Source organism: Phocoena sinus, chromosome X (genome assembly GCF_008692025.1).
Source record: "Phocoena sinus isolate mPhoSin1 chromosome X, mPhoSin1.pri, whole genome shotgun sequence".
NCBI lineage: Eukaryota > Metazoa > Chordata > Mammalia > Artiodactyla > Phocoenidae > Phocoena > Phocoena sinus.
Genome location: NC_045784.1, coordinates 57,938,172 through 57,950,227, shown reverse-complemented (window position 1 = coordinate 57,950,227; position 12,056 = coordinate 57,938,172). Strand labels below are relative to the sequence as shown.

The window sequence follows — 12,056 nt, the reverse complement described above, 5'->3', positions numbered from 1 at the left end:
TCCCGGGAGGGCAGGTGTGGTTAGTGACCTGTGCTTGCACACAGGCTTCTTGGTGGCTACAGCAGCAGCCTTAACATGTCACGCCCGTCTCTGGTGTCTGCGCTGGTAGCCGCGGATTGCGCCTGACCCTGGATGCTCATTTAGGCGGTGCTCTGAATCCCCTCTCCTTGCGCACCCTGAAACAATGGTCTCTTGCCTCTTAGGCAGTTCCAGACACTTTCCCGGACTCCCTCCCGGCTAGCTGTGGCACACTAGCCCACTTCAGGCTGTGTTCACACAGGCAACCCCAGTCCTCTCCCTGGGATCTGACCTCTGAAGCCCAAGCCTCAGCTCCCAGCCTCCACCCGCCCTGTCGGGTGAGCAGACAAGCCTCTCAAGCTGGTGAATGCTGGTCGGCACTGATCCTCTGCGCAGGAATCTGTCTGCTTTGCCCTCTGCGTGCCTTTTTGTGCTCTTCTCCGTGGCTCCAAAGCTTCCCCACCACCACCCCTCTGTCACCGCCAGTGAAGTGGAAACTTTTCCTCCTTCACAGCTCCCTCCAATAGGTGCAGGTCCTGTCCCTATTCTTTTGTCTCTGTTTTTTCTTTCTTTCTTTCTTTTTTTTTTTTTTGCCCTACCCAGGTACGTGGGGAGTTTCTTGCCTTTTGGGAAGTCTGAGGTCTTCTGCCAGCATTCAGTAGGTGTTCTGTAGGAGTTGTTCCACATGTAGATGTATTTCTGATGTATTTGTGGGGAGGAAGGTGATCTTTACGTCTTACTCCTCCATCCACCTTGAAGGTCTCTCTCAAGACTGCTTTCTGAAGACTGTTTAGAACACCTTTCCCTAAGTGCTCTGATCTACCCTGTCTTTCAGTATTTTTACACTTTCTGTAGACTTTGTCTTTCTGGTGCTAGCTTTAGATTAATCTTAGACCTCTAGTCCTCTTTATTTCTCATGAATGAACTTTGCCCAGCATTGCCCTTGCTTTCTACAAAGGTTTGTGGAGGGGGACTATGAGTGATACCTCACTGGGATTTGGTGTTTATTTTCCTACTTACAATTAATTTGGAATTTGGGTGTTCTCTGTGTTTTCATGTGGAGGGCATGGCTTTGTGTACTTTTATGTGTTTCTAGTGGTTCTGTGTTGATTTATGGAGGATGTGTAGGGAGATTTAGATTTTTCATGGCCACAATTACCTCAACATAAGCATTTCCCATATGATTAAAAGTGCTTTGCAAATATTTTAATGGCTGCATAATATTATGATAGACAAAAGAACCAAAATTTATCAGATCATTTCCTTCTTATTGAGCATTTCATTTGTCTCCTTTTTTGTGATTACATAATTTGTGGATGAAGTCGTTCTAATGTTTACTTTGCATAGATTTGCTGAAGTAGAATTATTGTCTCAAGGTTATAAATATTATTAATAATCTTGATATAATTTGAATCCAGGGAGAACCAGTAGATCACATATGGATTTATTTTAATCAGCTAACTAAGGTTGCTTCCATCTTTTTTTCAGGTAGCACCCCTGTCTTCTACATATATAGCAGGAACCAGGTCTGAAATAGCTGGGAGGCATCAGTGTGGCTATTTCTGGTGTTTACAACCAGTATCTCTGCTTATTGATGGAACCATGTGCCATTATTGGTTATTAAATATTTGAAGATCTCCTGCAGCCATAGTTTATAGTATTTGTTTTCCTATGAGTGTATTGTCTTTTATCACTCTACTTGGGACACATACATATACAGCAACAACAAAAGGACAAGTGACCTCTATTTCAGCTCTCCTTTAGTCTGCCATCCCTGGGTTTTATAAGTGAAGAAGGGAAATAAGCAAGAGACTGAGCTGGCAAGGCTGTACCTTGGTGAACCTGATCAATCCTCACATTAATCATTACTGCCTTCATGACTTGTGTCAGAGACTGATAGTCTCATTTTTCCTCCACTTTCTGTTAGTGACTTCTCTTTCTTCCTCTCAGTCGATCAGTTTTATCAACTGCAAGTAATCAAAGCTTATCTTACTATTAATGCAACCAGAATTTTCACAGTAATATCATATTACTCATGTTTTCTTCATGAGTTGGTACACTCTGACATGACTCATGTGTTTTAGGGGAGCCACTATGACCTTGCTATTGTGGGGGTATTTTTGTTGTTGTGTTTTTGTTTTTGTTTTTCTGCCTCTAAATGTGAGGGAAGTAAACATTGTGCCCTCATTTGGAGTGGTGGTTAGAACTTTGACCAAGATATTCCTATGATTATTTTTACTCCCAATCTTATTATCTATCACATAACAAAACACAACAGGAAAACAGCCTCACCCTATAATCACATTTGAGAAGTTGTTATTCAAAAACAAAACAAAACAAAACAAAACTTCCCAGGCCTAACCCTGGACCCAATGAAACAGTCTCTTGTCTTGGGATCCAGGAATCTGTATTTCACAAAGCTTCCCTAATGTCTCTGGTGCCGTTTGTCACCTGACTATAGGCTCATTTTGGGGATGCATAGTTTCAGTGCATATTCTACATCAAACGATGACCCCAATATAGCTGTCAAATGGTCATCTCTGTTCCAGTTTCTAGAACTTGTTAACCTTGCTATATATTCATGATGTGCTCCAGGGTGCATACAAAACTTCATTTTCTAATATGCTCAGAATGTCATTCCCAAACCAAGAGCCTATAAAAATTCATTTGGTTTTCTGTGAATTGAATGTTTTTTTTTACATGTTAATTCTTCTGTTAATTTGAAATTGAATATGTTTGGTTGTGAAATAGGGATCTAACTGATTTTTTTCCAAATTATTAATTTTCTATGCTCCATTTATTGAATGTCTTCTTTTTTCACTAATTTATAATGCTGCTTTTATTGTTTATTAAGTTCTTATATTTACATGATGATCTTTTCATGAGCTCTTCACTTTTTCCATTTGTTATTCTTGTACTAGTATGACCTTGTTATTGTTGTAGCATCTTTAATCATTTTCCTATCAAGTAGCACAAATTCTCCCCAATTATTCTTCTTTAAAAAAATGTTTAAACCATTTTTGCCAACTCATTGTCCCGTGTAAACTTTTTATCATGTTCCAGAAAACATAAGCTTTTTGACATTTTTATTTGAATACTATTAAATCTAAAACTTAATTGGAGTCAAGTTGATAACTTTTCAATATTTAGTCTTTCTGTACAGAATCACAGTATATGTTTTCATTTATGCAGTTTTCTTTTTATATTTTATACTTTTTTCTAGATAAGTCCTAAATGTTTACGCATATTTATTCCTAGGTTTGATTATAAAAATAACATATACACACACACACATGCACAGAGTACCATTTTTCCTATTATCAATAAATTTTTGAACGGATTATTGCTAGTGTATAAGATGCTTATGATTTTTGTATCTTTATTTTCTGACCAAGGATTTTAACAAGATTTCCTGTGAGTTTTAACAATTTTTTAATTGTTTATCTTGGGTTTTTCGGGTGGACAGTTACGTCATTGATAAATAATTCTTTCTCTATCTCCTTTCCAACAGCTCTAAGTTTCCTATTCCTTGTTTAATTACATTAAATGTCCTAGCTGTTCACTGCCTTTGCCATTCATTAAAATCATCTGGAGAATTTAAAAAACAACCAAGACTCGGGGCTTCCCTGGTGGCGCAGTGGTTGAGAGTCCGCCTGCCGATGCAGGGGACACGGGTTCGTGCCCCGGTCTGGGAAGATCCCACATGCCGCGGAGCGGCTGGGCCCGTGAGCCATGGCCGCTGAGCCTGCGCGTCCGGAGCCTGTCCTCCGCAACGGGAGAGGCCACAACAGTGAGAGGCCCGCGTAACGCATGAAAAAAAAAAAAAAAACAACCAAGACTCACCTCCAGAGGTTCTGATTTACTTTACATGGAGAGGAGCCTGGACATTGTTATTTTCAAAGTTTCTCAGAGATTTCTAGAAGTTAGGTTTGAGAATCATTGTTCAGAACACTCTGATCCAATGATAAGTAGTAGTGGTGAAAGAAGGATTCCTTTCTGGCTTCTGATCTTAAGCTTTAACTATGATATCAACTGATCATTTGAGACAGATTCAGTGGTGTACTGGATGCACTCATACTGGCTTATGAGACCTGACTTTGCACATCTTTTCCAAACTTCAAGTTTATTGACATCATGTGGTAGCTTGGAATTGGCCCCACTCCACAGAATTTGGCAAATGCTGCAAATCAAGGCTCCCCTCCTCTCCCAGCATACTATTGTAAATATTTCCTTCTATTCCTAATCTAAGGGTAATTTTTATCTTCATTACTATTTGAGTTTTATTGAAGCCACCTTTCATCATATTGACAACTTATCACCAAAGTTTTAAAACTTTCTATTTCTTGCAGTAATTTTTTTTCAGATGGATGCCTGTATTCTGATTCTTCAGAGTGTTTCCCTTATTTTGAGCTACATTGACTTCTCCTGGCCCTAATAACTTTTCAGTTTGTTGTTTCTATTACATTATAGACAAGGAGGAGTCAAATTTGGGTTTGTAAGATATTGGTTTGAGTTCTTGCTCAAACTTTCAGGTCCAAATGAGTAGAAAAGCGAAACATTACTCCAACAATCACTGCTGTGGTAAACCTCAGATTCAGAGGGTAGTTCGTTTGGGTGGAAAAGAAAATCTCAGTCACTAACTTAGAGGAATATCTTGACTGCATGTTTCTCCAGTAATTCTCTATAAATACTATCTTGTCACAAAGATGTGCATAAGAATTAGGCAATATAAAGCTGAAATTGGCATTCTCTGAGAAGTAATTGGAATTCAGAAATCATAGTCATGTCAGTTACATGCAGACCCATATGTTTTACAATCAAATGAGCTGAAATTTGGGTAGATAGGTTCTTTTGAAGATTAAGAAGCCTAAATGCGACACATGGCTAAATTTATGGCCACTTTACTTTCACTGAGAATGGACAGGCCTTGGGCAGGGCCAAGATTTTACACAAATAAGGCTGCAGTAAGCTTCAGAATATACCAATTACCAATTTATATAGGAGGATATTATTCTCATTCAAGCAATTGAAGTGTTGATTCTATAGCTGGGAATCTTTTGCCTTTACTTAGTGCAAAAGGATGAAGCTTACCTACTATATGCCAGACACTTCTGAGAGAAAAGGATTATATAAGGGGAAGCACAGGCACAGGCTTAAAGTGGTTGCCCCTCTGGAGGGCATAGGCACTAAACCTCGTGGGCATCACTGCAGCACCTTCTCTGCCAGCATGCAGAGTGCAAGAGCTATGGAGGTGTGACTACTTCCACATGTATTTTGATGGGTGGAGGCAAAGGGCTGTTGTAAGCCATGGCCACCACAGAGAGTCCCCACTGGTGCAATGCCAAATGGAGCTGTGGGAATGGGGCTGCCTCCATTACCCCAGACTAGTAGAACCACATGTATGCAGTTTCAGCCTGGGAGTCACCCGCACTGAACTCTGACCCAGGAGAGCTGCAGAATGTGCTGTGCCGACCAAGCCATGGGAGCAGGGCCACCCAAAGCATTGGGGACAGGACCACTAACCCAGTGTGTCTAGAAGGCAGGATCCCCACCCAAACTGGCCTTAAGTTTTGGGACTTGCTCAATACCAGTACCCCTTTCTATTTTCTTATTTCTTCCTTTTGGAATGGGAGTGTTTGTTCTATGCCTGTCCCATATTTGTATTTTGGAAGCACCTAACATGCTTGATTTCGCAGGTTGCCAGCTGGAGAGCAGTTTGCTTCAGGACGAATTATCTATCTCACCAGTATCTGATTTAGATGATATTTAGATAAGACATTGAACTTAGACATTTTTTTAAATCATAAACTTTATTTAACCCTATATATTAAGAATATTACCAATTTAATATGTAATATAACAAATTATTAATGAGATATTTTACATTCCTTTTTGTACTAATTCTTCAAAATGTGGTGTCTATTTTATACTTACAGAATACCTCAACTCCAACTAACCGCTATTTTTCCTTCCATTTTTATTGAGATATAATTGACATATATATGTTTAAGGTGTACAAAATAATGATTTGACTTACATACATCATGAAATTATTACCACAATAAGCTTACTAAAAATCCATAGTCTCATATAAATATAGCATAAAAGAAATAGAAAATAAGATTTACTGTTTTAACAACTTTCATATACAACATAAAGCAGTGTTAATTATCTTTGTCATGTTGTAAATTACATATCTAGTACTTACTGATCTTATAACTAGAAGCTTGTACCTTTTGACTACCTTCATCTAATTCCCCCTTCCTCCATGCCCTGTCTCTGATAACCACAAAGCTGACCTCTTTTTCTCTGAATTTGTTTGTTGGTTTTTGAAGTATAATTGACCTACAGCAGTGTGTTAGTTCCTGGTACACAAGATAGTGATTCAATATTTCTGTACATTTAAAAATGATCACCATGATAAGTATAGTTGTCATCTGTCACCTTACAAAGATATTACATAATTATTGACTGTATTCCCCACACTGTACATTTCATAATGTAACTAGAAGTTTAATCTCCCTAACCTATTTCTCTCCTCCCCTCAACCACTACTCCACTGACAACCACCTGTTTATTCTCTTTATCTATGACTCTGTTTGGTTATGTTTTCACGTTCGTTTTGTTTTTTTTAGATTCCACATGTAAGTGAAATCATACAGTATTTGTCTTACTCTGTCTGACTTATTTCACTTAGCATAATACCCCCTAGGTCCACCCATGCTGTGACAAGTAGCAAGATTCCATTCTTTTTTATGGCTGAGTAATATTCCACTGTGTATATATACCATATATTCCTTATCCATTCATTTGTCGATGGACACTTAGGTTGAACCTAACATATGGGTGCATATATCTTTTCAAATTATTGTTTTCATTTTCTTTGCATAAATACCCAGAGTGGAGTTTCTGGATTTTATGGTAGTTTTATTTTCAATTTTTTAAGGAATCTTCATATTGCTTTCCATAGGGGCTGCACCAGTGTACATTCCTACCAACAGTGAATGAGTGTTCTTTTCTCCGCATCTTCACCAACACTTATTATTTCTTGTCTTTTTGATAATAGCCAGTCTGACAGATGTGAGGTGTTAGCTCATTGTAGTTTTGATTTGCATTTCCCTAATGATTTTGAACATCTTTTCATGCGCCTGTGGCTATCTGTGTATCTTTTTTGGAAATATCTCTATTCATGTCCTCTGTCATTTTTAAAATTGTGTTGTTGGTTTCTTTGAAGTGGAATTATATGATTTCTTTTTTATATTTTGAATATAATATATATATATTATCCTTGTATATATACTTGTTGTGTGTGTGTGTGTGTGTTGTATATGTGTGTGTGTGTATACATATATATATATATATATATATATATTCTTGTTGGATATATCATTTGCAAATATCTTCTTGCATTCAGTAAGGTGGCTTTTCATTTTGTTGATAGTTTCCTTTGCTGTGCAAAAGCTTTGTAAGTTGATGTAGTCTCACTTTTTTTTTGCTTTTATTTTCCTTGCCTGAGGAGACATATTCCAAAAAATATTACTAAGACTGATATCAAAGAGCCTACCACTTATGTTTTCTTCTAGATGTTTTATGGTTTCAGATCTTGTATTTAAGCGTTTAATTCATTTTGAGTTTATTTTTGTATGTGGCATGAGAAAGTAGTCCAGTTTGATTCTTCTGCATGTAACTAGCTGTCCAGTTTCCCCAAACCATTTATTGGAAAGAGGGTCTTCTCCCCATGGTATATTCTTGCCTCCTTTGTCATAGGTTAATTTACTATATAAGCATGGGTTTATTTCTGGATGCTCTATGCTGTTCCGTTGATCTATGGGACTGTTTTTGTGCCAGTACCATACTATTTTTATTACTGTAGCTTTGTAGTATAGTTTGAATTCAGGACATGTGATACGTCTACTTCTGTACTTCTTTCTCAAGTTTGTTTTGGCTATTTGCGGTCTTGTGTTTCCATACAAATTTTAGAATTATTTGTTCTACTTTTGTGGAAAATGCCATTTGTATTTTGATAGGGATTTCATTGAATATTATATTACTGTTATTTCTTTCTAGTTTAATTTCATATTGGTGTAAGGTTTTATTCTTTTGAATTTATTAAGGTCTGCTTTATGGCCCAGAATGTGGTCTATCTTGATGAATGTTCTATATGAACTTTAGAAGAATGTGTATTCACTTTTGTTGGATGAAGTAGTCTATAAATGTCAAATCCAGCTGATTGATGATGCTGTTCAGTTCAATTACTGATTTTTTAACCGTTGTACCTATCAATTACCAATAAAGCGGTGTTGAAAAGCACATGTTTCAGTGCTTCTTTGTTGGGTGCATATCTTTTAAGGATAGGTATGTATCCTTGGAGAATTAATCCTTCTATTTAATGGCCCTCTTTATCCCTGATAATTTCCTTGATCTGAAGTCTGCTTTGTTTGAAATGAATAGAGCTACCTCAGCTTTGTTTTTTATTAATGTTAGTGTGGTATATCGTTCTCCATCCCTTTTTTAATCTGTATGTCTCTTTATATTTGAAGTCGGTTTCTTGTAGATAATATATAATTAAGTCTTATTTTATAATACACTCTGACAGTCTGTGTATTTTCATTGGTGTATTTATACCATTGACATTTAAAGTGATTATTGATATAGTTGGATTAATACCTACCATACTTGCTACATTTTTCTGGTCATGGTCCTTGTTCTTCATTTCTCTTTTCATTTTCCGCTCTTTTTCTGCCTTCTCTGGGTTTAACTGAGTATTTTTTATGATTCTATTTTTTCTATTCTGTTAACGTATAAATTATACTTTTTTAAAACTCATTTTTAATGGTTGCCCTTGCATTTGCAGCATACATTTACAATTTATCCAAGTCCTCTTTCAAATAATACCATACCACTACACTGTTAGTGCCAGTACTTTATAACAGAATGTTTCTAATTCCTCTCTTTAATCCCTTATAACATTTTTGTCATTCATTTCACTTTCCATAAGCTATAATCACTGAATACATTGTTGCTATTATTTTAAACTTTTATCTCTTAGACCAGTTAATAATAAGAGTAATAGTGTTTTGTTTACCTTCATTTATTTCTCCTCTAATACTCTTCATTTCTTTATGTAAATATGAATTATTGACCTATAGGTTTCTCTGTGAAGAACTTCTTTTAACATATCTTGCAAGGGAGATCTACTGGTGACAAATTTTCTCAAATTGTAGATTTGTAGATCAAACAATTGTCCTTGTTTTTATTTCCTCTATTGTCTTTTGTTTATTTGAGAAAGTATTTATTTCTCATTCACCTTTGAAAGGTAATTTCTTTCTTTCAGGCTGATCTTTTTTTTCCTTTTAACACTTTAAATATTTCATTCCACTGTCTTCTTGTTTACATGGTTTCTTGAGAAAAGTTGGAATAATTCTTATTGTGCTCTTCCTTCAGTAAGGTGTTTTTTTCTTCTGGCTTCTATCAAGATTTTGTCTTTGGTTTTATTCAGTTTGATTGTGGTATGCCTAGGTGTAGATTCTTTTGATATATATCCTGATTGGTGTTTTACAAGATTCCTGGATTTGTGGTTTTGTGTTTATTATTAGTTTTCAGAAATTCTCAGTCATCATTGCTTAAGATGTTTCTGCTGTTCCTTTTTCTCTTTCTTCTCCTTCTAGTATTCCCATTGCATGTATGTTACACCTTTTGTTATTGTCCCACAGTTTTTGGATATTCTCTTCTGTTTTTTTCTTTCTTTCTTTTTTTTCCTCATTGCATTTTATTTTTGGAAGTTTATACTGACATATCTTCAAGTTCACTGATTATTTTCTCACCTGTGTCCATCAAAGGAATTCTTCATTCTGTTATGGTGTTTCTGATTTCTAAAATTTCCTTTTGATTCTTTCTTAAGGCTTCTATCTCTCTGCTTACATTAATCCAACTCCTTTTTTTAATGTTGTCCACTTTACCCATTATGATCCTTGGTATATTAATCATAGTTGTTTTAAATTCCTAGTTTGATAATTATAAAGTATCTGCCATATCTGAGTCTTATTATGATGCTTTCTGTGTTTCTTGAAACTTTTTTTGTCTTTTAGTGTTTTCTTGTAATTTTTGTTGCAAGCCGGACATTATGGGTAAAAGGAACTGAGGTAAATGGGTCTTTAGCATGAGGTTTTATTTAACTGGCTAGAGTTTAGCTTGTGTTTTTTGGTTGCTGTAACTGTAGGTCTCAGGGGCTAAACTTACCTCTGGTGTCCTTGTTTTTATTTCCTCTCTTGTCTTTTGTTTTCCCTAGAGACTTCTTAAATATTGTCTGAGAAGAATAATTCTTTTAGTCATATTCCCTTGTAATTATCCAGGAAGCCTGTTGATATGGTGGTAATGTGTGAGGGCAGGGGTAGTGTTCTACAATTCTACAGTTATGTGTCAGTATTTTAGTGAACCTGTGCTTCTGGCCTGTGACTTTCACAAGCATTTCTCAGTTTTGTTTCAGTTTTCTCCCTTAGAAGAGGCAGGAAGGGATTTCATTTCTGGAATTGGGAAATTTCCCCCTTCCCAGGTCAGTTAAGCTCTGGTAAAGTAGTTTCTCTTGAGGGTAGGCCTTATTAAGAAGAATGAAATGCTCTGTGCATATTTTTAAATGGCTAATTTTCTTATCCCCTTCTCAGAATTACAGTAACATGAGGGAATTTTTCTCAGATCTTCACTGTGAGAACCTGATAGGGCTCCTGGAGGTAAAATTAACAAAAACTTGGGAGTCTCCTAGGACTGGGCCTGCTTAAAATTTTTAACTCTCAATCTTGTCCACACTGAGCCACTAGCAATTTGCCAATTACAGATTGGGTTTTCCTAGCCCTGTACTGTTTCCCAAGGAGTTTTCTAACCTTGGGCTTCTGCTCTATAAGTTTTGATTCTCTGTATGTGCCTGTCTGTTTATTCAGTTTGCCCTATGACCTCAGTTCTCTGATGGAACTAAGAGGAGTTGACTTTCAGTTTGTTCCATTTTTTTTTCTTATTGTGTGAATGAAAGAGGTGGCTTCCAAGCTCCTTACATCCCTAGCTGGAATATAAGGGAATTTTTGAGACCTCAAAAACATGTTTGTTGTAAAGTTTTCATCTTTTGAAAACTGGTTAGAGTAACCATCTTTTAATTAATGCACTTTAAATGTAAGATAAAATGTAAGATCTTGTGGAATGTTAACTTTTTTCTCATTTTTTTCTTCTCAAATAGATCCTAAATGTCCAGGAGATGTTGATTTTCATAATAGTGAGTGGGACATTAAGACAATCACCAGCTCCTTGAAATTTTACCTCAGGTATATCTGATATGATTTGGAACATTCCTTTTCAGAGTTGATGAAATATTTCTGGATGGAGATTGGAGTTAATGTGGTCCCAATTTTGGGAGGTTGGATAGGATTGCTAAAGAAAAAAATAGTGAAAAAAATTTCTGTCAAAGAAGAATGTACATTAGGAGACTTTTTAAAATTTGGGAATTTAAGCGAGGGAAGCATTAAAATAATAGAATAGTTATTGAAATATGGCTTTTTTGAAGAAAATTGGCTTTAAAAAAGATTATTTAAAAATCACGCCCTTAAAATAATTGAAGTTTTGCCATTGTGCATAGATAGGGTGATGTCACAAATGGGCTCATAAGTAAAATCAGGAGTTGTGACATTTCAAGGTTGTTAACATGTTTTGGTGGATAATAACCATTTTGAAACATTAAATTGCATTTACACAAACATAATTTGTGTATTTGTATGTCTTTTGTTAAAATGGAAATAAAAACCAAAAAACTACAACCATAAAAATGTTAGAACTGAATGAAGTGATGGCAGTCGGGAAAAAAATTAACTTACAAGCAAAATTTGGGGATGCACAATGATGATGAATATATCATTCAGTTTATTGGCATAGATTTATATTACATAAAAATATTTGTGACATATGCACTTTTTAAAGTCAGTCATTTCTTACCATTTTCTATGTCCCATGTATGCACCATACTTTATGTGGTAAAATGTCTTATTTTCAATTACTGT

General features: G+C 36.0%; 1 protein-coding gene across 1 annotated transcript in view; it reads left to right on the top strand.

Moving 5' to 3' along the window:
* The window catches only part of OPHN1 (oligophrenin 1), a 609,375-nt gene that overhangs the window by 445,188 nt on the left and 152,131 nt on the right, over positions 1 to 12,056 (top strand). Inside the window, exon 16 of the mRNA XM_032620572.1 lies at positions 11,243 to 11,327. Within this exon, the coding sequence (XP_032476463.1) occupies positions 11,243 to 11,327 (85 nt within the window). The remainder of the gene's footprint in view (positions 1 to 11,242; positions 11,328 to 12,056) is intronic.